A 26,621-nucleotide genomic window follows, 5' to 3' on the forward strand; every position below is an offset into this window, starting at 1 on the left:
ATCATGAGCTTTTCCACATTCTGATTTGTATTTCATTATATTTGGAGGATGTTTTAAATATATATATATAATGTGTTTGTATTCAACATTTACAGCTTCATTTAAAAAAAAAAAATCATTAAACACGGGAAGAGGGGATTTTAGAGGGGAGGTTCTCATGTATTACAGTGAATAGGCTGCTTAATACCTGTCCGTTCAGAATCTTTTAATTTTCCGTTTACTGGAGTAGGAGAGTTGTGAGTAAATTGAATTTCTTTTGTTATCGCTTGTCATCAGGATTTTTCCATGTAAATGGGAGAGGTATACAATAATTTATAGAAAGATCATAGAGCACAGTGACAGAAAGGTAACTGCGTTACAGGTTTTACATTTTGTGCAGCAGGGGGCTGTATTTACCAACGGTATGTGAATAGATGTTTATTGTTTTGTTTTTCTGTGGGGACTATGAGTGACTACATGGGGTGTTTAATTTTAAAAATGTATAATGTTTTAATTCCATTTAAGGCTTAGTCAAAGTTCTCTCACTGGTGTTAGTCCTTCATTTTTGAGGACTTGTCATATTACAATACTTGGTTTCATGGTAGTTTTTTAGTATCTATATCAAGGTATTGAAAAGGTAAATTCTTCTAGCATCTGAATAATTTCTTCTTTTCCTCTTTGAACGTTATTCCTGTAGGGTTTTGGTCATAGCGTGTATGTATGCTGTGCATGTAAGACTGGACTTTTTTCACCAGCAGTGTCCTTCAGGTCTGTATGTGTGCTTTGCAGTTTTCTTCTGTCAACCTGAGGAGGTCTCTTTTACAGCTTGTAAATAGCCTGCTTACAAGACAACTGTGAAATGTCCCCTTACTCTGTACACTGCAGTTTACAAAAACTGTATACAGTAACTTTGTAGTCATAGACAGAATAGTGGTTTCTTATATTCCTCTGTTAATGTGGCAACTTCATGCAACTGAAACAGCTGTCCCTGCCTCTCTGAGGAACGCTACCCATGAATGTTCCATCTGTTTGTTTTTCTAATAAACAGCACAGATAGGACCTGACCATGTTTTAATCCTACCATGCACCTGCCTCAAGCCTTTCAGCAACTGAGTTCTACCTACAGAAACACATAATTGTCACAAAGGGCAGGTAGGAAGATTGACAAAGGACTCTAGAACTGGCAAAAACTTGTTTCGGATTCTGAATCTCTGGTGTCCTTATTTAAAGGAAATGGTTTTGTGTTAAGTTCCATCGAAGATCTTGAGTATTATTTCCTTGTCCGGTTCAATTTAAGCTGTTTTAATCAGTGATCCAAATAATATTTTTTTGCCTAGCAAGGAATCTGTGACTGTCTCTTTTACCAAGGTATTGGTAGTCCTAGGAGCTGTCTCATCCATCATCAGATCCCGGTTGATTTAGGATTTTGCATGTGCTAGGTGATGAATGAGGATAGTTAGTAGTCTGGTGAAACAAGCAGCTGTGTTTCCCCTGAGGAAAGTGCTAACCCTTTTTCCTGACCTAATCTAGCAGTTTAGAAATTGCTCAGGTAAACAAAACTTCCATGCTACAGAGCAAAATTTGGGATCAGTATGGATGCCTGTTGTCTTGCTTTGTTATAGACTTCATGAAGTGGAAATTTTAACAAAGTGTATGAATTTCCTTGGTTGCCAGTGCTAATTTGTGTAGGAAAACAAGCTCAGTTATTCAACATACCTGTATTTATCTGAAAGTCAAGTATCTAGAATTTCATGTTCTTTACAAAGTGACTCATACACTTTGAGATTTCTGTGAGAATGGAAGAATTTTGTGTAAAGCTGTTGTAAAGGTGTCATAACACCCACTTTTTATTATGTGTTATTGCCTATTAGACATTGTAAGCTGGTGTGCAAAGATTTACACTCACGGTATCAGAGCATGCTTGCAATAAATGTCTTTTATGGTAATTTTATGCCTTAATATCATTTTAGCAATCAGTTAAATCTCGAACACACTATCAGGCAGATTTTTGTTTGCTGGGGCTTTGCTCACAGTAGAACTCATTCATTACAAGTAAACTCTGTTTACGTTCTACTAGAGCAAAGATGTAACTTTTTTGATCAGGTTTCCATTTAAAGACAAATTAAAAATACTGTAATGTTTCTTTTCTGCATTTCCTTTTCACAGTGCAGTTGAGTTTAGAATCATCATCTTCAAGCTCTTTGTTTATGTATCAGACACAGTGTTAATATATATTTCTTTGTGGTTTAGGTTTAACGTTAAATATTTTTCATTTCCTAGTAATTTTAAATTTTTCTCTTGAGATCAGCCACCTGATTTTATGAACTTTGGGAAAAACCATTGCACTTTTTTTCCCTCCCCAAGTAGAGTGGTTGATTCATTATGATAATTTAAAGAACAGACTCTTTTTTTCTCCCTTTCCATAGATTTACTTGAAGAAAAAAAGTTATGACACATTTTGAGTTTAAAACCCCAAACACCACCACCCTGCCCCCCCCAACTTTCATCTTCAGTAGGACATAAAGGGTAGTGGGAGCTGGAAGTTATGATACCATTTCCTTTGCTTTTCAAGGTACCTAGAAAAATCAGATTTGCAGAAAGATGTATGTGTGTGGTTTGAAGAAAGCCTAGTTTCCTCAGGAAATGGCATATGACTGTGCTGTCTGTCTTGCCAGTAACTTTTCAACCCATTGCCCAGTTTCACTTTTAAAAAGATATAAAAAATATCAGAGCCAATAAACTCAAGTTTTAATGTAATTGTTTATGGGTGGAGGTGAGAGACCCCAATTAGTACCACCATTGTGAGGAAGGCTGCCAGAGCATAGCCATTTTATGTTCTCTTGGCAGGAGCCTACCAGCAGATGTGTTGCTCTGAACTAACCACAGCCTTTTCATGGCAAGAGTGTCACGGAGATAATGAGAGACAGAGGGTGTGCTGAGGTGTGGGACAAAACACAGGGCCTGCTTCCACAGGAAACCAATCTTCATCACCTCTGCCCCTTGCAGAGTCTGTTCAAGTGAGCTTATGGGGGCTAAGAGGTGGTGTCTGCTTGCAACAAGATGATCTCTGCTGTTAGCCTGTGTGCTCAGTGCTGTATCTCTGTTCTTTACATTCTGATTGAGATCATGAGGTCACATGCTGTGTATAGGATGTGGCTGCTGCTTCACTTAATTCCGAACAGAATGAGAAAGCAGCGTCTTACCGTTAATCTTTGCCTTTAACGAAGAGCCTATACTGGAGCATCAGACTTGCAAGGCTGAGCTCTGTGTGTTCTTCATTGCTACACCACTTCTCCCAAGCGATTGACTCATCACGTCACTGCATACGTATTCTTTCTGAGTTCAACAGTTGTCAAGGTTGGGAGATCTGCCTGCAGGGTTGTTAGACAAACAATGCTATCAATGAATCTTGCAGCGTTGTTGAATCGTTAATGTGTTTAATGGGAAAGACCCCACTTTAGTTTGGAGGTGGGGAGAGTATTGGATGAAATGAACTCTTTTCGTGTCAGTTTTTCACAGAATCATAGAACAGCATTTTTGATGCATTTGGAAGTGGAAAGTGCTGTGTACCGAAAGCAAGATGCTATTTTATTAATCAAGAGGTATTGTATAACTGATTGGAAAAATCCAACAGCTTGGCTTCAGGAACATACTTCACATACTCAAAAGAAGTAGGACTATTTACCTTATGTTCCTGTCACTCTGATGGCTACTAACAGCAGTTCTGATATCAATGACCATAAAGGAAAGGGTAAATAATTTTGCATCATCATTGATCAAATCAACATTTGTTTGATTTCTTCCCTTGTGGTTTGTGACTTTCTTACTTCAGCTGCTGTAATAAGTAGGAATACTGTCCTTGTATTCTGGTGCTTTCTGTATTTGGACTGAAAATGCCTGTTCTTTTGTTTTTGTAATTGTAATTAGCAAGCTTTTCAGTTTTTATAATGAAATACTGCAGTGTATGTCTACTTCCTAAACCTAATTAATATACCTCTTTGAAACCCAAATACATTAGCTGTTAGCAAGAGCAAAGATAAACGTGCCCTAATTTAAAGGAATGGTATTAGAAAAAGTTTCAGAGGAACATAATAGTGGTGAATGACTTGAAAAAAAAAAACCAAAAACCTGGTGAAAATACAGAATGAAACAGTGTGCAATTGTGCAACTGCTAACATTCAGCAGTGTAACAAAGCCCAATAACTAATGAGTCTAAAACTAGTAGTTTCTGCATGTCAGAGTGAATCTTGTACCATATATTACAAAGTTGTTAAAAATCACAGAGTATTTTCTTGGAGAAAAAAATTTATAGTGTACTAGCTTATGTGATGAGAATATGTCAATATGTGCAAGGGCAAATAGCCCCAAAACGTTTATTTCTTTGACAGAAAATAATCTCTGGCAAACTTACGTTAAAGATTTTTCTGATATGAGTTACTGGAGCAAACTATATTATTCTTCGTGGTTTCATAAATAACTGTGGAAAAACCTTAAAGTTTCATATACAGCTGTGTTTATTTCATAGGGCCTTCTGACAATCTTTTCAGTAGGTAATTTCTGTTCTGTATTAGCTTTTTTTTTTTTTAAATGTTCTTGAATAGAAAAGTTTTTGTATGTATGGCACAAACACATAGCAGAAGCAAATGGATTTTTGTTCATGTTTTTTGGAAGAGCAAGGTACAGCAGTGTGATCTTAGCAAAACTGATAATATATTAAAATAATTATTTGGGCTCTATTCTTTTTCCCTACAGCAAAAATAATCTTAAAAATAATGTAAAGAAGCATTGGATACTTATTAGCAGTAATTTTCCCTTGATGGTGTGTACAGGTGATGTTTCTCACAAGATTTTTCTGCTTGCAGCTTTCATATGTGGCTACTTTTTGACCTTTATGTGCTTTCATTGCATTTGTTTTGGGAGGCACCTTAAAGCAGGTAATCTGGAGTCATGGGCCTGAAATTTTTGTTTGGCTTTGTCTTCTTCCTATAACAACATACACCAATACATTTGAAGCAGATAAAGTGAATGCACACTATGAGGCAAACAACGTAGCGTAGTTAATTATTGCACTTGCTACTCTGACATTGTACTTCAGTGAGTGATTGCAGAAGGAAAGCAACTAAATACTTGTATTAATTAAGGTAATTGATAACAGATCTCATAAATAAGTAAAATAAGAAGGATATGCGCCTTCCTGCTTCCAGGCATGGACAGACAATCTTATCTTGAAAGAGATGTGAAAATTTCCTCTATTGGTGGATCAACCCATCACTGGTCTACTTCATAGCAAAATCCCATTTCCTGTCTGATCCACTGGTCTCACATAACATGGCAATTTCTGTTTTTTTCAGGAATTGCATTAATTTGGAAGGAAAAACAAAGCAGGGGGGTATGTATTTATCCATGTAAACACTTTTTTTTTTATATATATATTCATATATATATATATGTATTTCTGAAAAAACTGGCTTCAAATCTCTCCTACCCATAAATGCACTTTTTAACGAATGTACTTTGACCTTGGAAAAAATGGAAAATATATACTTTCAGTCTCCTCACTGGTATAATGGTTATTTTTTAATTATAGGATTCTGTACTTGTAAGAAAATTATTTTATGAACGGTTTCTCTATGCTCTTGTAAAATGGTCTTGGGCTCAAATTACTGTACTGTAGTTAAAGTATTTATATTGAAGAGACTAGAAAACATAACTTGTTGCTGACAGAAGTAGAGATAAGTGAACATTTTCGGTCCTGAGTTGATAATTTGAATGGAGCTTTAATGGAACGATAGTTTCAACAGGTTTTACTCTATTGCATTCATGGGTTTCTATAGTAACTACTATGGCAACACTGATGCAGAAAATGTTCCCACAGGAACCCAGCTGTGAATAATAACTAACAACTGAAAACATTTTGCTTTTGCATCTCATGTTAAATATCCCTTCAGAAGTGATGGAAATATGAAAGTGTGGGGTTTTGCTTACTTAGTAGGAAGTCAGTCTACTACATAAAAATCTACACGTTATGAAAGGAGTGTCGGTTTCAGAGTACATACGCCCTTTGAATACATTGCTGAAGTATCATCCCTCAGACCAATGGAGAGTGTTAGAAACATTAGGTGTAAAATTTGGTACCGGCTTCAAATGTTTCACACTGTAAAGAAACTTCCAATGCCAAATATGTAGTACAAAATCTTCTGCTCAGAAATTATAACTTAGCTTTTATTAACAGTCTTATTTGTTATGTAAATGGGTTTTCATAATTCTTGATGATAAAACTATCTTGATAGCCTTCTGCCTTACTGTGCAATGAAGATCAAGATCACAAAAGTCACATGGTAGAGGTCAGTATTTGTTGACTTCAGTGTCTATTTATAAATTGCCTTCAAAAACTCTTATGATTTTTCCAGAAATAAATTTGTCAGTGTTTGTATTAAATGGAATATCCTGATGTCAGAGGATGCAATATTTATTGAAACTGTTTGTTGTTAAATCTAGCTCTCCTTGTAAGTGTAAACTGGCCTTTGTGCATATAGTTGCATTGTTTGTGTTTATTTCACTTGCATTCAGAACAAAGGAGAAACCAGTCCGGTGTTTATGATATGAATAAACTTTTAAACTTGAAAGCATTTTAGGGCTTGATTTGGTAGCTTTACTGTCATGGAGTAAGACAAAATGCTTATGGAGCTCAGGGGATTTATGGCCACAATAAAAAATCCTATTGAGTTATATCAAACAAGGGAAACTAAAGTAATCAATAGTAAAAGGACACTGCTAATTCTTTTCAAGATCTAAAAAAGAAAATAAAAATAAAATATCTGTTATAGCTGAATAAGGAAATTGTGAAGATCACTTTGTTAAATATGAGGAGAAAAAAGTTTTCTAAGCCCAGGGGGCTGATGGTTGCTCTTACAGTTGGTTATGCAGTTTAATAGGGATTACTGTGCAGATGGAAATGAAGATGAAATGGAGATTAAATCACTATTTGTTTCATTTGGGTTCCTGCAGTGTACAATCTGCTAATAATGGAAGCAGATTGAAATGCAAGTGAAATTCTTACAAGTGAAAAAGTGTTCATAAATCTAGAAGTTGCATAGTTTGATCTTGATGGCTTTTACGTAATATCACATATTGCTTTAAACTTTGAATCAGGGCCTCGTATAGTTAATTTTGGTGCACATAACAACTGAGTTAAATAAACATTACATATACTGGCAGCTTATTAAAGACAACTGGTTGTATTGGGTACCTAACTACTGAAAATGTTTGCTTGTCTACAGATGTTTCAGCTGTGAGTATCTTAAATAAGCATAGTTGTGTTTATTGTACTTATTGATCTTAGTAATCTAACGAACTGGAAGTGTTGTCTCCCAGGTTTTATATTCCCCTAAAAGAAAACCCGGGTGTTACATTGTGTGCTTATCTTTAAAACAGCACCTAAAGCGGGGGTGGGGTGGGAATCCCAAGTCATGGTACTTTAAATTTCTAAATAAAAAGCTCTAGAAACAGGGAAAGGTTGTTTGAAAAAGTTGAAGCTTTTCCCTCAGACTTGTTATAAATATTGAAACTCATTCCTTTGAAAGGTTTTGTTATCAATAAGTTGATGGATTCCTGAGCTTTTTCCACTTCTTAATACTCTGTTCTTTATGAAACTGACAATGCTTAAAGCGTAGGAGAAGTTCTGTTGCCCATGTGTTAGTTATGCCTTAGTAAAATACTTGTTTGTGTCCTGAACAGAGTCCCAGTATGCTGTGGAATTTAAGCTTTGGTGAGATTTTTATGTCCAAGTTATGGAACTGTATATGACAAAGTAGCTAAATGGAATTTGCCATGACAGCCTGCAATCCTTTAGGCATGGCAGAGGGCAGAACTAGTGTAGACATGAAATTATGTGGTATAATTTGACTTGGGGGTGGTGGTGGTGGTGTTAGTGGTTACTGCACACTGAAGTTAAGTTATGGGCATGATTGCATACACTTGGAGAAGTTTAGTTTATTAGCTCTGGTGTTGACAGGTCTGTTACAATCTCAAGGTAAGATATTCTGGTCTGCATAGAAATTACAGGAGTGGTTCTTGTCACTCAGTGTAAAATACTTCTTCATGCAAGAATAATCTTTCTCAATGAAATAGTATTCTGAAAGTTACAATCCTCTGTAACTGATCACATTTAATAAAAGCAGGTTTCCTTCTTTGACTGACTGGCTTAATGCCATATCCTTGGAAGTGAGGTGTGAAAAGTATCATACAGCACTCTTTAAAAAGGTGTGCAGTTTTTCACTTTTCAACACAGAGAAGCCTCTAAATTTGCTATGGGCCTAATGACATAACGATCATCTTTGACATTTTTGTTACAAACCTACATTTTTGGCCTTTTCAGTTGAAATAGAAGCTATACTGCAGAAAAAGATAGTTGCAAATGAAGGGATAAGGAAATAGCAGTACAGGAGTTTTAAAATCTTGTATTGGATTGACTTGCCCCCAAATGTTACTACTTTTAAATAAGGTTGCTCTCTTTATTTAGTCCTGATCTTTCAAAATGCCTGTTAGTAGAAGACAGCTTTGCAGGAATTCATGTTTACCTTCCAGAAGAGGGCTAGATATTAATCCAAACAAAAAGGATTTTCAGAAAACACCCATTTCCTTTATCAAGAACATGATGTGTTGGCACTTGAATGATCATTTTGAGGGTGTTAGTAGCTTCTCTGTAGGCTAACTGAAAATGCTGTTTGGTTGGATTTCACAAACTGCTAAGAAATCTCTTGTCTGCTTTCTCTGGGTGAACATTTTTGGTTCTATCTAACCAGTAAGTATCCAGTCTTGCTAAACTAAGTGGATTGAGCATGAATATTGTGAGGTTTTTGCCTGGAAGCATGCTATTTCTGATGCTTTCATGATGGGGGCCATTTAAGCATTACCATCACATCTTTTTTTTTCCCATGGACCAGAGGATCTTATCTGGATGTCTGACTGTAGGATGGAGATGAGCAAACATTTCTTTTTAATGAGGAGTTGCCCTCTTCGTAAAGAATTCAGTGGGATGAGGTAATGACTAAAAATTAACAAACATGTTACTGCCATTTCTTCTTCCTAATATTATTGAAGTGCTACAGGAATAATTTTAGGCTGCAGATTCCAAGTGAGCCAGTGAATAATCTTCCTAATCTTAGCTTTTACAATATTAATGAAACAGTGATATTTTGTTACAGAAACATAATACAGGACTCTCTTCTCATCCTCCCCAGCATTAATGCAGTTATACCTTTGTGAAACGGCAGAAAAGCCTGCATCCTCCTGTTGGCTAGTGAGCAGTCAGGGCTTTCTGTTTCAGTTGTGAACAGAGTTCATGTATGTCAAGGGGGATGCTTTTATAGTGGTGTATATCAGACATAATTTATTGCTTTAACCTGCAGTAGTTACAGATGAAGAAATGGATTATGTTTCAAGCTTTAAATCAAGCCTGTATCTCTTCAGAAGATGAAATGTTACATCATTAGCAATATCTGATTTTTAGATCAAAATGTAGAACATTATTTGGTCTTCAGGTTTTTTTCCCTCTTCAATAAAATTAATACTAAATTTTTACATGAAATTAATCAAATACAGAAATGAAAAAATGTGTTTTGTAGCTTCTTTGGGTTTTATTAGTGATGGGATATTTTTTGGTGCTATGCATTGATTCATAGTATAAATAAACATGTTCTGAAGAAAGCATGGGAAAAGAGTAGGTGTGGGACAGCTCATTGGTACGTGTACCTGCTTCAGTGATGCAGGCTTTCATCTGTGTATATCCAGATTCACAAGGGCTGTTTTTCTTTCTTGATATGTTTATGACACATAGTTCATGATAGAGCAATAAAAGATTATGTTAATATTCAGGAATTCAGCCCAGCTAGTAAAAATCAGTCATCTGTTTTTTTCCTTGCTGGACATATTTGTTTCTCTCAAGGTAGTAAGTGTTCAATCCTGCTCATCTAAGTGGCATTCTTCCCCCCAGCCAAAATTATTTTTCAGTAGACACTATGGGAGCTTGAAGAGCTCATGTCTGCAGGATTGGACCTTTGTAAATCAAACATACACACAATCTTTATAAGATGCTTTGTCTTTAGGAAGAAAAGCCTCTCCAGTAAACTCTCTATATGAACTTAAAAATTTTCTGACTCAAGTTCTACTGTATTAGATTTGGTTTTTTCCTTCTGAAAAATAAATGAAATTTTCCACAATCTCCTTTTAGTGCCAAAATGCACAGGCCTGGTGTAGAAGAGAAATAGCATTTGAGTTTCAAATGGAGGAGTCAGTGTTTTTTATTAAGTAGGTCAAACCATGGGTTTTTTCTGCTTTTAAAATCAGTCCCACAGCTACATTAATTTATTACTCTCTGTAACTTAAAACAGCCAAGAGAATCGGTATTGTTCAAAACTATTGTTCAAAGCTAAAATGCTCTTGCATATCTCTCAGGCTTCACCAGGTAAGCCGCTTTGAAATTTTTTGTATGTGTGTAATTTAGTATCACAAATATCCCAGTGTGTTAAAATAAATGTGCTTTTATGAACAGTATATTAGTGTACCCTTTTGATAGGCTGGTCAGATGACATTACAAAGAACAGTTCTGAACAGTAAGTACTATTTATTATTTAACAGTATCTTCGTAAAATATTCACAGCTGTAGTAACAACCTTTTATTTCTGCAGATTGAAAAGAATTTTTACATAGCACAGCTTGTCTCTAAGTGGTTTGAGCTTTCCTTTTATTATCTGAGTGAGTATTCATGTAGATTTGTGAAATACACTTTTATCTTCAAACAGATGTAGCAGCTGAGTATTTTAAACAGAACACACACAGCATGGATATTCTATTTAGATATCTAAAAAAATACTGTTGTAGTCAGTGATTCTTTGTGCAGAAAGACTGCAGGATCAAATGAAGATGTAGAAGTTACATAAGCTTAATATAAACTGCCATAAATTGTTCATTTATCTCATCATCATGCTTCAAGATGGATAACACTTTTTTTAATTAAACTTATTAGAAACTTCAAAACATTCAGTGCATGTTGTAATCTTTAGATTGCATTATATAATTTTACTTATTGATTGTCATTATATAACTAACCTATAGCACAGTAAAGGTTGCACAAAACCCCTCCACTGATTTATTCTGGGCGGCATGTTAATTTGGTGTCTAAAAATTGTGTCTAAATAAAGATTTCAATAGGGATATCTTTGCCCAACAGATATTTTTATTATATCTATTCATAGTACATGTGTGAGGGAACCTAAACAAAACCCCTGCACATCTTAAAGACAAAAGCATTATTTTATGACTTTTAATTCTTTTTCTTAGCATTGTCAACAAAATTCTGGGGAACAAAGCTGGGTTCTGTCCTGAGTTTTATGCAGAAAGAATAGTTATGGGTCCTATTCAGTCTTGCAAAAGCTTTACAGTTTCACTGATCGGTAAATGTTATTGCTACTTGGTGACAGGTGAGAAGAAAAAAAATTCAAGTTTTAATTTAAGTTCTGAGGCAGAATTGGAATGTGCTAGGTATATACTTATTAAACTCAACAAATGTAAAATATAGGGATCATTTTTGCAAAACTATTTTAAGAAGGATCAATGTTTTGTTTCCAGATAAGCCTTTATGATGGTGCTGGTTTAATATGAAATACTGGATTATTTTTTTTTCCTGAATGCAAGCAGCAGATGGGAAAACATAAACATACTATAAGACAAACAATACCTACTTCAGTCTTGACGGAGATGCATCTTTATTTTTAATTCAGTGTTCCACAGTGAAAACCAACTGATGTTTATCCTTAAGCCACTTCAGTACTTTATTAGAGTTTATGGCAACATCTTGTCTTTATTGTATACAAGCTTCTGTAGTACATACTTAGCTGTGAGAAAGAAAACAACATTTCTATATCTGTGATAGCTTTTTATTTCATGGTTTATCTTGTTCTTTCTCTCCCCCTCCCCCTCCTTTTTTTTTTTTCTCCTTTTTTCCCCCCTCGCAACCTCTGCAAGTGGGTTTCTTTTGTAAAGCTTTGCTTCATGTTGGGCAGTGTGTAGTACAGCCTTGTGTACTACAAGAAACATAGGGAGTTGATTTATTGTAATTAACCTAACAAACTATATAAATTAACTCATGGGTACTAGAAGTTCTAGGACTTTAAGTGATTCTCATGAATCACAGAATCTGGGACCTTACAAATCTTAAGCTGATAATTCACTATATGTTTAATTCAGTGGCCACTCACTCTCCAGGCTACAAAATAGTGGTAAAAGCACTTTGGTTAAAGATAGAGCCACAGCTCAGAGGGTATTACCAGTGTCAAAAGTTCCTGCAGTAATAAATGGTTTGTTCAGTAAAATTCCAAATTATCCTTATTGAACAGCAGGATCACTAGGAAAACAGCAGGCAACCAAGTCAGTATAGTTCAGTCATTCCCTGGTAAATGTGTCAAGGGATCCAAAATACATCAGAGTTACTAAGATGTGAAGATGCCATTTCCAAGGCTTATTTTGCCAGGGCTGGAGCTTAAAAATTAAATGGAAGATGAACAATTAAAACTCCTAATAAAGAGGAGGAGGTAGAATTTGACACTCAATCAGGTAGACATGGCTGAGGGTTGAGTATCTTCACTGGCTGCCCTTCCAAGTGGCAGGCCTCTGCTTGCACTTTTCTCGGACTGGATGGACTTGGTTTCAGGCTTTTATTTCTGTGGTAAACTTTCCATAGCGATCTCCAAACCAAGCCCAGCTTGACAGGTTTGTGTCTGAAGAGTTCCTATATAGTCCTACCTTCTAGTCTTTCATTCTTAAAACTGCAGTGCTGGGGAGAAAATGTTTTGGTGACTTTTAGCTAAAAGAAAAAAGATCCATCTCTATGAATGGTCAAGTATTCTAAGTTACAACTCTGAGATCACTGTTGCAAGTAATTGTAGGGAGGAACTCCTCTCTTTCCCTCACACATTATGTACTTTTTCTCAGCCATGATCTAATCTGTGATCGTCTATTTGATGTATTTTAAAAGTGTTAGTCACAGTGCACACAGTTATAGGAACTATCCCTGTCTTGTTCTTGACATCTGAAAAAGCCTTACTATAGTATCTGAGTAATTAATTTTAGACTTCTGTGCCTCTAAAAGTCAGATCTGCTTATCACTGTTAATGCCTATTAATTTGTCTTCTCTTTCCATCTTTAAGCTAATGTTTTATGCCAGCGATAACTTTTATTAGTTATCTGGTAAATTATTCTATTTCCAAACCAAGTGGGTCTAATACACCTATTGATACAGTATCCTTTCTATTAAAGTGTAACTTTTATTGCTTATTTAAAAAATAGAATTCCTTGACAGTTTTGTAGCTTTATGTTTTTGTATTGAAAAAAATCAAATAGCAATTTAGTATTTTAATAGTTTTATAATACAGACAGGCTGTTTTTTAATTAGCTTATATACTGCTGCAATTCAGAAAAGGTTTAACCAGTAAACAGAATGTTCAGAAGTAACAGTAGCAGTGCCCTATAGAAAAAAGAGCAAGACATTAATTTAAAACATATTTGAAAAAAATCTGCAATACTTTAATTCTTTTTCCGTACAGTTCTCACTGACGTTGACAGTTGGGAAGACCAAGAGATCAAAATAACTTTAAGATAGTGAAGGACAAAACTGAAAACCATAAATGAGGTCTTGTTTTTGGTAGAACTTTATTTTGTTACTTGAGGTGCAGTTGAGAACAGAACTTGTATTTTACTTAATTTTGGTTTAGGGGTATGTTCAGCTGAAAAATGCTGGGTCAGAATGGTGGTCATAAACAATTTATGAATATGTTTAGCCTCGATCATTTCTAGTTATGGGAGCAGTGAGATTTCTAAAATAGTCTTTCAGTAAGAGAGTAGAACAGTACTTTTGCAGTTTTAATATCTTGGTTAAGTTTGAGATGGGCTATATGAAATGGCTGCTTGTAATGGGAAATTAGACTTGATGTATTCACTGTGTTCCAGACTTAAATTTTGAATACCACTGGTAGAATAGAAAATAGGGCAGTAATAGCCAGGCCAGATGGGTAAAACTGAAAGGTTTTGAAGAAATTACTTAAGGTAACCCATAAAGTGGTAAATGAGCATAATGCTTCAGTCTGATTTCTGCTCATTAAGAGAATGCTGCACACATTGAGTGAAAAAACAATTTGTGAAAGATTTTGTTACACCCTGTAGGTATCAGATCAGGCTAGTAAGTCATGGAGGAACATACAGTGGCTTCGATACATTTCACTACCTTTTTAATTAACTCCTTTTGGTAAAACTGGATTGTTTCATTAGGCTGGTGCATTTGAGGCTCTGTAATAACGCTACAATAGTATTAAAAAGAAAGGACTTGGCATACCATTGTGAATAATAGAGGGATTAATTCTCACCAAAATGAAGTAAGGAGCTTGACTGATAAGTTAAGGAATGAAGATACCGATTGTGAAAACTGGCAAAATGTAGATTTAATATTGTCTGCTCTCTATAAAGACTGGCTGTTGTGTAGTCTGGGATGCTTTCAGTGGATGGGAAAGTTACAGATTGGTAACGAATGATTTAGTCATCAGTCTTCTAGTGGATGGCCTTCAGTTTAGTGTACATGAATGATACCATAAGCTTACTTATTACAAAGTTTTTAGTTCTTGTTACAAAATGATTGTGGGGAAAGATAATTTTTAATGGAAGTTTTCATTGCCTTGTAACTGTTGTCTAAACTACTATAAACCCTGCTTTGTTGAAGTTGAAATGTCTTTTGTTTCCCCTATATTCAGCTTAATTAAAATAGAACTAGTGCAATTCTTGATAAACTGGGAAAATAAATGCATGAACAGCATTAAAATAGAAAAAATTGCAGAAATGTAAGTTTAAACATGAGATTTTTTTGAAAAGTGACTAAGGAGCACAATTTTATAGAAAGCTCACAGTACTTTTTTCAAAAATCTGACTGGTTCTAGTGTGAGATTATTTGTGAATAAAAAGGGTACAAAACACTGTTAGGACCATTGATAGCTGTGTAACTTGCTCTTGTTAATCACATTTTTCTCTTTTCATAATGCAGTTCCAGTGAGGCTTTTGGGTTAGAAATTCAGTTTCGTTATATTTAACTCAGAAAGCTGTAGTAGGAGGATTTATTAGTGGGAGAGTCTTTTATGCTAACGTCTGTCATGTATGCTGCCTTGTGCTTCTTAATGACTTTATTAGTGTGCTTCAAATATTGATATTCTTTCTGGTTGGCTGACTGGTAGAGTGAAAAACTGAGATTACATCTCAACCATTGATGTTACAAAAATGACTCAATTGTCATGATTATAGTTTATTATTTACATTATGTTGGCATCTAAAAATGTCTACTGTGATCACGACTCTATGATGTGCATTAAAACACATAATCAGAAAAATGTCTATACAACAAAACAGAGAAGGCAGAAAAAACAGAGCTATTGCTGTCCTGACTCTACAGAAAAGAAACTGGGGCATGGTGTGCTGGAGTCCTTCAGGAGCTATAAGCAGCAGCAATGACTCCCAGATCTTTCAGGTGTTAGTCCAGTGCTTTAACTGCAAAACATCTGTCCTGTTACTGTTGAATGGTGAGGTTTGGTCAATAGCCATTTAATTTGCTATTCTTTAACCAAGTTTTTGTATTCCTGTTATTGTTTGTGATCACTTCTGTAATCTGTATAATTGCATGGTTGGAGTTGTAGTGTGTTCAGCACTTAGGTCCTGCTGCCAAACTATTTGTTCGTTTGGTCAACTTCAACAGGTCAGTCAAGCTTTGATCTGACTTTATGTGTAAAATATCAGCAATGTTTGTCTACCTTTGTGAATTAAGATCTTACTGGTGAAAAGCACTCATTAAGAGCGAAGTGGAGAATGTTAGGGTTACTTTTCAGAAATAATTGTACAGCGATAATTATAGGGTAGGAGAAAAGGTTTTTTTGGAAGGAGTAAAAACAGAAGTCAGCTTCTAGTTTATAACGTCACACAAAGGTATGGCTAGCTTGCTTTACGTTGGTGCTTCGCGTAGCTTCAGTGTTAGGATTAAAGGCTCTTCAGTGTCCCTATGTAGTACAGCTGGCAGACTGCACCATCTTGCATCACATGACATAATTGCAGCTTCATAGACCCACACTGTTCAGGTCAGGGTTGTCTCTGCTTTTTGAAAATCAGCAGGAGTAATAAGTTGTTCTCAGACATCAAGTCAGTGCGTCTCTGAAGGCTTGTAAGGCTGCCATGTCCCTAAGCTCTCAATCTGAATTAAAACATTTAACTGAACTGAAGAGAGAAACCTGTCAGAAGTGCAGCCAAGGAAATCTAAGGTGTCTTAGTACTTGAAGCCTGTGTTTTTCTTTTTCTCCCTCTGTTGTCACTCTGTTACTGATTTAGAAAATATGACAGCTGAAAAGGTAAACACTCTTCTTTGTCTCATCTTGCAGGCCAAAACAACAGCAACAGAACAATTTTTCCTTGTTTCCTTCAACCAAGGGCTGGAATTTCAGAGGGGTAAGTTTGGTATTGTTTTGTTCATACTTTGTAACATTCCCTCCTGCTTCATTCTGTTGCAGTGTAACTTCATAGTTAAACCACAATCTGTGAGGACTAAAATCACAGCAAAACAACTACAGAATGGAACTTGTAATTTTGTGCCCTCCTAAAAGTCTTTCTAAAAAAACCCAACTTTTGTTTATGTGATTGGCTGACTTATTATGAGGCATGAGGGAGATAACTTAATGTAAGTGGGTTAATGTACAATGTGATTTAAAAAGAAAAAAAAGAAAAGGATGTGTTTTCATATCTGAAAATAAATCAGCAAAACTGAACTGATATGTACTGGTTTTTAAGTGGTCTTTAAATCTGATAGAGATATTTGTAAAGTTACTTGCTGAAAGCTTGTATATGGGCATTTTGCAGAAGTACAGTTGGAGAATCATAAGAAATATTACATGGATTTCTTATGAGACAGAAGGGACTAGGTTTTTTTCTCTGGTTGGCTGAGCAAAGAAATATGGAAGCATGTGTGTTCTCACAGTAATTGAGTGAAAAGGTACATGAAAAAGCAATACAAGTGAAACTGAGAACCTTAATATTTGCTGGTGGTATCAGGAGCTTTTACTCATGTTTGCTTCAGGTTTCAGAGGTAGATTAATTTTTTCAGAGAGTCAGGTTGTCCCCTCTCTGTCCCCTATGACCTGTGAAGCCTTCTACGCCATTTGTTGAAAAACTTAATGTGATGGTGGCAGTGTTCAGATGACAATGGTGTGTTTGCCATGTGTGCGGGTACTGTAGCCTGGGATACAGTCTAGAAGAAGGAGTTGTCACTGCATGTTGTATCTAAGTCACAGTGTTACTGTGATCTTTTGGTTAAAGGAAGGGCTTTTCTGTCTTGCAAACTTCATTTGGTATAATAAACAGTAAATTACCGTTACCTGTAATGTGGACTGACTTATACTGAATCTTAAGAGTTCAGTTTTGTATTCAGGAGAGCATATAAATGTGTTTTGTTTGAGCTTCTTCCAACAAAACATTTATGTAGAAAGACATTACTTATATGCTTCGCTGAAAGGGTAAATGGCACTGACAGGTTTACTGGTCTGTGTGGTCATAATATGGTAAGCTTCATTAACACGAAAAATATTTTTCACAATATTTGATACTGATTTCTGCATTCTAATTTCATGTTTTCAATAGAGCATCCACTATTGTTTACCGTGAGCTTTTTATTTTTGCCATGTATCTCTTGTGTTGCACCACAAAATTGTGGGGATGAAGTTATCAGCGTTACCGAGAAAATAGTTCCCTCACAGCAGCATTGTCAAGAATGTAAGGAAAATACCAACAACCTCTAACCTGTAGATTAATTATAAATTTCAGGGCCAGTTTAAAAATAAAATTGACTCTAGTATTTTTCCCAGTTCTCAACTGTGCTGGCAAAGTAATTGAGGAAGACGGTAGGTATGAAAGTAGTAGGAAGAGTATTGCAGGTATGAGTTCTAGCTGGAGAACAGTGATCCCAAGTTCAAAGAGCAATAGCTCACTGGAAGTAAGGGCTTAGGGTTGGTAAGTGTGGCAGCATGAAGTCCATGATCCAAGCTGCATGGTAGAGGTGGAGTAGGCTAGTACACGAAGAACAGAGAACTAGGGAGTAAAAGACTTCAGAATCAAGAGGAGAAATCAAGAACCTGAAAGGAGATAGGAATAGGTAGTATTAGAAAAAAACCAAGGCAGTGAGTGAAGGATCTTCAAACCGCTTCCTTCATGTGTAGAAATGAAAATCTCTGGGAGTTGTCTGCCACCTTATTTTTAAGGAAACTTATGGGATACTAAGAGAGATGTCAAGTTCTATAGCTGTAATATTTCATAGAATGCATAGTTGCAGTTAATTGTGTGAAATAAACTACTACATAAAGGGAAGAAACTGTATCAGTTGTTTGCTTGATCTGTTTGGATGCTGAAACCAAGACAGTTGAGCACGGGAAAAGAGAGCTAAGTTTATTCTGATGGATGGAAAAATTGTGTTATGAAAAGCCCAATGAGCAGACTTGAAGTCACAAAGGTTTTCATACAGCTGGTGAATGATAAAAGGTTAACTTTGATGTTTTTTCTCAAACAGGAGTAAAACCTTATTAGGTAAAAGAACTAAGTTAATGTCGACTGCGGAACAGTGCCATGCTTGAGTATAACAAACAAAACTCTAGAGCTGACTTATTCATAGCTATGTTTTTTTAAACATATATGCTATTTCTATATTACAGACTATAATACATGATCATTTCAACAGTCAAAAAATAAAAGAGAAGAAAGTTGCTAAGCACAAATTGCAACGTTGTGTTCATCTACCTGTCCACTTTGCAGTCAGTTCACCGATTTTAAATGTCTCTGTATCATGCTGATAAAGTGGGCATGTTAAAGCATCCTTGAACATACACCAACATAAACCTCAAAGTAAGATAAGCAAGGCCCAGATGCTAAACATTTACCAAAGAAACTCCTCTGCACTTCTCTTTCCCTCTTCTTACTTAAATTTATTTTATCAGAAGAAGCTTTTTTCCGTGTTGAGCAGCTCTTTTGAACCCCATGGTTAGAGATCACATTTAGTTCTCTCAATGGGGATTTCCATGTCAAGATGCTATCATTTATGTGTTTCTACCAATGCAGTCATTTTTAGATAATGGTAGCAGTTACTTCCAGAACTTTAGGCAGTGCTTAGGTATCAGTGATATTTATATCAGTATTTTGATTTTTTTGTTTTTTAAATAAATCAATCAATCCTGGTTTAGATTAAATTTAGACTTTAAGTTACTGAGCAGTGCAATCTCTCTGCTATATGCTTCTCCTGCATATATGCGAGGCATCAGGTTAATTAGGTCTTTGAAGAGATTGTATAGTCAGATGTCCAGAAATAGACTATTTTAGAGGGAAGGTATTTATAGTGAGAATTGCAATTTCGGAGGAAGAAACACAACCTGTGGAGACAAGAATATCACAAACTGGAGGGATAGTGTAATGGGAAACCCACAACATGGGAGATTAGGTGGTGGATGTGGTACTCGGAGCAGAAAAGGAATAAAGCAAAGGAAGATACTTGGTATAGGGTTGGAGAAGGAAAGAGGAGGAAGCCGCAACTTGGGAAGAGGGATAGTTAGGATGGGAAAAGCAAAGAGCAGTGAAAGATGGGGGGGGGGGGGGGGGGGCAGGGGGGGGAAGGCATAAATTATGGAAATGGATGAAAGCTAGTGAGTGTGAAAGCAGAGATGGAAGTATAGAGTGGAGGCAGAAGTCTTCTGTAAAACACTACAGGTTAATCAGGTCAGCCTTCGCAAATACTGACTTTGGGAAGATAATGATGTCATGTAGGTGGGGAGCAATTTGTGGCCAAGGCTTGGTTAAGGAGAAAAGGCATGAATATCTGATGGGATGAGGCAATTCAGAGGCAGGTCAATAATATATATAAAGAAAAGAAGAACACGGATCTTAGCACAGAGATTGATATTAATCCTATCTTTTCCCTCTCTCCCGGTTGCTATTAGCTCTCACTCTTTTTCTTCTTCTTATCTCCATGCCACCCTTCCCTTAAAACCTTGATGCAGATAAAAGGCTTTCCTCAGCACCACTGTTTGGTGCTTATACATAAGAGATAGCAATTCAATATGCTGCTCCTAGTGGCTGTGGAAATAATGCATTATGTTGCCATGTAGGGTGGGAAACAGCTTTATTTAATAAAGCATCTCATCAAATGAGGATTACAGTTGTACAGTCATGCATGCACAGTTGGAAGATGCCAGGATTAAACCTTCTGTGGTTGTTTGCTAGTTATGATACAGTCCTGAGTTACATGCTTGTGTGCTATTTTTTTCCATAGTAAGAGTAGTCAGGTTATTTATAAGAAAGTTCTGAATTGAAGAAGACTAAGAATCTCTCCTGGGGAGTTTCAGATTTCAGCTTATCTGTCTTTTCTTCTGCTCCCTTAAAATCACCCACTTCCTGTTTTTGCCAGCAGGATAATTTTCTAGACTTAGTTATGTGAATGGTGGGCTCAAGTTACTGGAAGTTTTTAAATGATTTTTTTTTCTAATGATGTATTTGGATAGGTTTGCAAAAATAGTGGTGCATAGTAGTCCCACTGTTGATATGATGACACTTCAGATGGCTATGAAGAAACCGCCAGACAATTAAAAGAAAAGCAGGTATCTGATTAATGAAGAGTATTGGGGTTGTAGGCATAACTGAAGAGGATGCTGGTTTTGTCTCTGCTTATCATTGATATTTCTCTGTTCCACCAAGAGCTAGCATCATTTCCTGTATATGTTAAACATCTGAACCATTATGATGGTTTCTCTACTTCCTTACCCTCCCCCTCCCCCCCGCACCAAATTTGGCTGAAGAACTTTGGTCCTAAAAATAAAAAAATAGTGGAATCTAAACCAACATTGTCTACTTGAAATAGTTTGAGGCATGTGTTTGGAGTGCAGTTGCCTGAAGATTGAAAATAATTTACTGCAGCTAGGCTTCTTCCTATTTCCTTCTTTTCTGCTTCCTTTTTAGTTTTGCAAAAGCATTTAACCAACCAAGCTGCAGATGCGGTCACCTGTGAGGAAGGCTGGTCTAATTTATGAGAAGCCTGACATAAAGATGTGCTAAAAATGCTGAAGGTCAATTTTAGATGTGTAAGTGGTTTCTTTGCTAGTTTTGCTGCAAGTGTGTTTGTGGAGAAAAAGGTGTCTTTTATGCCAAATGGGAGGAATACAAAACTTTTCAGACAGTATTTACGAAACAGTATATTTTTTTTGTGCAGCCTGACAGACTTCAGTTATTCCCTTCAGGGTGCATGAATCTAAACAAGATAAAAGTTGCTGAGAGAAGTTCTTTCCTAGCTTTATCTTCATGATTAATTACATAAATTACATAATTACATATTACCACAGAAAGCACCTCTTTACCTCTCCTGGATTCTGACTGGTTTTACTTAATGTCTGTATCCACGGATACTCATTTGCTTAAGCAATGATGTTACCTGTAACAGACACTTATTAGAAGTGATATCAGACAGGCCTGTATTCATACTTGTTGAAGTAAAATTATGCACTAATGTCTCTAGATCAAATGTGCTTAAATATCATTATCTCACCGTATGATCAATGTGATTTTAAAGCACAAGTTATCGTATACATTAAAAAGCACGTGTGGTTTTTTGTTATTTTAATATATTTGTATGTTGTATACACAATTGAAATAGCTTCTGGGGAGAGAGGGGCGGAGTTTACTTTGCATAATTGACAGCATAGTTGTGAGTGGAATTATTATACCTATTATGACTTAACAGTCAGAAACGAGTTCCTTCATGTGTCATGGAAAGACTCCTCCACCTGGGGGAGTCCTGCTTGCATCCCTGCTCTGGTACTGTATGCTCATCTGCTTTCTTTGTGGAGAGTCCTGTTTCTTCTAACCTCCTGCAGCAGGTTAAAGAGATGCTAGGTGGATGCTTGATCCCTGACCAGTCTCATCCCCCTTTCTTTTTGAAAAGAAAAAGTACAAAAGTACAAATTCCATATTCCTTTTTCTCCTTTCTAACAGATGATGTTTTCCTGTGCTCCACTCGCTCGTTTTAGATCTCCTCCTCCTCCTTCCTCCAGTGGGTTGCAGGCTCTTCCATTTCAGAGTTTAATTGCTCCAGCACTTCCCCTTTTACTGTCTTTGTTCAGGCTTGCTTTTATTCTGCCCTTGTGGAGGTGCTGTTATGCCTCTGTCCAGCATTGACCTTTCTTGGGCCAGAATGCCTCTGATACCTGATATTAGAAGTGGTAAGAAGCAATTCCATAAGTCTTTCTGCTTTAATGTATTAGAAGATGGATGCTGTAAACATAGGGCCTGTATAATGGGCTTGGTGGAAGCTGAGTTTCTCTGTAGCCTTGCAGTTCTTCCTTTGGAGCATTGCAGAAGCCGGAAAACTTTACTTCACTGTTGATAGCAGCAATGTTGGGGGCAATAGGAATGTTAAGAGTTCCCTTCCATGATACACAGTATGTAGTTCAGAAGGGTAGAGCTTATAAACTGTAGCAAGTAGACACCCTGGACACTGATTTTTATTTGTAGAAGTGCTGGTTTTGATGTCTCCCTGCTTAACCTGTGGGCAGAGTTTTAAACAGTTTAGCTTATTATTGGTTTTGTTTTTGAACAAACCATTGGAACTGTTGTTGATTAGTCACAAGACTAATTTGTCTTGGAACAGCAAGGTTTATGTTGGCAAACAAACAGAGATGCTATCAGAAATTCATTGTGTGGCATTTGCGTAACTGGATAGCAGTCAGTTCCATCTGCAGTGCCAAAACACATATCAGAATTGTTGTATTCTTAATGTATACACTGAATTTAAAAAGCAATTCAGTGTGACTAGTTAGACAATTTTGAAGAATTCAGGAATGTATTATTCCAAACTGATGCGCTGACTTAGCATGATTTAATTACCATGGTAAATTCTATCTACAATGTGTGATGTTAGGTTAGCTATGTCATGTCAGAATGTTATTTGAAATTCCAGCAAAACATGGTTTGTTGACATATTAGTTCTTAGGTCTGCGATAAATGGCTGTATCTTTTTGTAGGATCAATGGATGTTGTAAATTACAAGGTTCTTCACATACAGTAGTACTGCAAAAATCATGAACGTGTGCTGGAGAGATATCTATGAGTTATTTATGAATGAGTTAGTTATAAAGGAAAATGGTGCAGGCTGGCCTTCAGACTTCACCAAGTTTCTAGTAGTTTGGGACTCAGAAAAACCTGTGCACATTTTATGAGCTGTTATTGCTCGTGCTATCTAGACAGTGCTCTAATGCTTAGGAGTTTGCAATGTTTTCATTAACTCAATTCAGTAGCTGTTTTATTAAATGTATGCAGTTTTTATGTCTAAAATAATCTATGAGTTAAGTACATAGCCATTAAACCTGTCCAATTACCTAGTTTACAGGGCTACTTTCAAGTTAATGACATGTTAGTTAGATAAAATACACTTTAGATTATATGTTTCTTGGGGCAAGAATTTTGACGCATGGTTATGGAGCACTTGGCTAATGTGTTCTTGAAATGAAGAGACTGTCATAAGCTTGTACATCTGCAAGACTCTTCTGTTGCTATCTGTATTGTAAAGGGTAGCTATTCTGTTTATTCAAGCTCAGTTATTCAATTAATATTTTGAGGTTTTCTGATAATGAAAATAGTGTGATATCTCCCATTTGGAAGGATTTCTTATAATTTCGTGTTATCTTTTCACAGAATAGATATTTTCTTGAAAAATACTTTCTGCAGTGATTCTGTTAACATTGTAGGGCTTTATTTTATGGATCTTTGTAAGTGCTTTGTAACAAGTTTATTTTTGTTCCGGGTGTGGTTTGTTATTTATAGTAGAAATATTCTGTATATGCTATAAAGCCGTCATGCCAGCTATTTTGCACATACAAACAATACTGAGCTAGAAGCAACATGAGATAAAGCAGATAGGTCCAATTGTCATTCTCTTAAGCTAAGTTTGATGTTCTGTTATATAGCAGATTTCCTGTCTTTAATCATAGATTGGGTGTTACCTTGTACTCCTGCTGTCATTTACTGTTCTTTTCTTTGTTCAACAGCAGATGAACTTGACCCTGTTCAATTTAACTCAAACCAAACTCTGCCCATTTCTTTGTATTTGTTTCCCCCCACCCCACCAGTGACTGCTCTTTGAGAACACATGATGTGAAATTACTATTTCCTACGGCTTTTTTTCAGAAACTTGTAATGGTTAACAGGATGATGCTGTTGTCTGGTTGAATTTGATGCCACTCAGTCTAAGAAACCAACATTTTAGAAATAATTTTGAGCTATATATTGGTATTTTATTGATAATTATTTATGTTATTGATTTTATTTTAAAATTGCTAGCGGGCATGAATGGTTGTATGCGTGGACTTTAATTGTTTTTTTGTTTGTTTTTACTAGTCATGGATGCTTGCAGTAGAACTTTGGTGTTATTACAACCTATTACAAAGATATGTTATTAACATCACCCTTTCCTTTTTTCCAAATTGTTGTGATGGTGTGTTGTCTAGTTTCCTAGTGTTCATACTGTGAAAGCTCACTGGTCAGTCTAAGTTGATTGTAAAAGTTTCCAGTTTGGCAGTGCTTAGATAATACTATTTAAAACTATGGAGTAAGTTTTAAACAAAAAGTCAATAAATGGACTACACAGTTGGAAAAGGCTGCAAAAGCATTATTTGCAGAAGCAGTTGGGCAATCCTCTGTGCTCTACTAGAGGTTTTATTCAAACGTCTGCCTCTCCATCTGCAGTTCCACAGGTTCTGATTTAGGTTGTCAAGCTGTATGTGTGACAGAAATCCAAACAAAATATTTTAGAGGACCAGGAGAGAAGTAAAGCCTGAAAATTTCTGAACTTCTGAAAAAGCTTATAAACAGTTCTCAAGAGCTGATGGAAAAAGAAAAGGAAATTTGAGTTCCTCCTGATCTTTTCACTTGAAAGAAGCATTTTGAGTGGGGTTTTTGGTACTCTCTGTGAAGACTGCTGTTCATCCCAAACGTAAAAGTGCTTTCACAGCCACGTTTGCTCTGAGACATCTCAGTCTTAGAATGAGTCCTAATTATTTTTAAGCCAAACATAAGAACAAGGTTTTTCTTGAAAGCTAATGCTATTTCTGTGGTTAGAATGCAGACAGCAATTAAAAATTATGGCCATCTTTTAAAATATGAGGTACATGCATAATAAGAGTAATACAGTGGTGTCTTTTATTTATAGCAGCCTGGAAACAAATTTTGTTATTACAGTAGCAACTAGAAAACAAGGTCTCCATTTTGCTAGATATCATGTAAACATAATAATAAACTATTCTTTCTCTAAAGCATTTATAATCTAAACATTTGTAAGAACATACTGTAACATTTCTTAAATAATACTAAATTAAATTTTTTAAAATAAATTCAGATCTGTTGTAGCTCTTAAGTTCCACTCACAATGACAGATTTCATAATTCCTGGGTTCTGCTATGTGTTTTGAAATGGAATATTAAATCTAATGGAAGATGTATGAAGCATTGTATATGATGTGATCCTAACATGATTTGAGGTAATGTTCTAAAACTCTGTAAAATGCACATTTAAAAATATTTGAGTTGAATTTAGCATCATTAAAACACTCGCAATGCACAATGAGAAAACAGTTTCAATCTATGTGCCAGCAGGCTCCCCACTGAATTTGGAAAGCTTTATTTCTTTTCCTAACACTGTTTCAAGTTTTCAGTAGTTCACAACCTTAAATATCCTCAAAAGAAGTAGTCTAAGTTTCAGCAATTACTGTGTCCTCTCAGACACTTCCAGACCAAAGCAGACCAGTAGCCTTATGAAAAGGTCATAAAATGAGGGCAGTTATACCAGTGCTAAAAAGATTAGATTGTATGCCCTGACTGGAAGGATACTAGAAGAAGATGGGAGAGGAGAATTGCAGCACTTTCTGAGGGTACTCAGTTGGGCAGTGGCTGGTGCTTTTCAGTGTGATGCTTCTGGGCTACTACAGTCGTATAAGCAGTAAGAAAAAGTATTCTCTTAATGTCTTCAGAAACTTGTGACAATCTTTCACATTCTGGGAAGCATCATCTTAAGAGTTTGCCAAATAGTTATCTCTGGGAGTATATGTGAGAAATGACAAACTCAACAGTTTCTACTATGGGAGATAGGCAAATCAGGAAGTCTTACAGAGAAATTGCTACCAGTAAGCATCTCTCCTAGCTCTTAGAAGGAGCCAGGTCAAGCTTCTGAATCTCTACTTGATTGTAACCACAGAATTAGGAACCAGTTGACACAGCCAGGCCCCTTGTTAGCACATGCCAGTTAGGCAGAGGCCAGTGTTCCAGCCTGTGAGGCGTTCTGCCTGGAGTTTCCGTTAGATAAAATACAGTCAAAGGCAATCCAAGAGGTGATGTCAGCGGGTACCCTAAAAGTATCTTGTAGGGTAGACAAAAGCAGGACCAAAACCAGTATGTCATCTCTTGAGGATTACTATCATGCAAGCTTTTGTGTATACTCCTGTTTGTTTAAATTCTTACGACCTTTTATTGTTTTGTAGTAATATTTTGTTG

The 26,621-nt window shown here is 36.1% G+C and overlaps 1 protein-coding gene across 3 annotated transcripts in view; it reads left to right on the forward strand.

The window, feature by feature from the left end:
• Window positions 1-26,621, forward strand: part of ARHGEF3 (Rho guanine nucleotide exchange factor 3) — a 138,555-nt gene that overhangs the window by 29,131 nt on the left and 82,803 nt on the right. For all 3 annotated transcript variants that reach the window (XM_075052702.1, XM_075052704.1, XM_075052703.1), the window contains one exon: window positions 16,440-16,506. In XM_075052702.1, coding sequence (XP_074908803.1) covers window positions 16,440-16,506 — 67 coding nt within the window. The remainder of the gene's footprint in view (window positions 1-16,439; window positions 16,507-26,621) is intronic.

This window comes from Buteo buteo, chromosome 21 (assembly GCF_964188355.1).
Source record: "Buteo buteo chromosome 21, bButBut1.hap1.1, whole genome shotgun sequence".
NCBI classification, from domain to species: domain Eukaryota; kingdom Metazoa; phylum Chordata; class Aves; order Accipitriformes; family Accipitridae; genus Buteo; species Buteo buteo.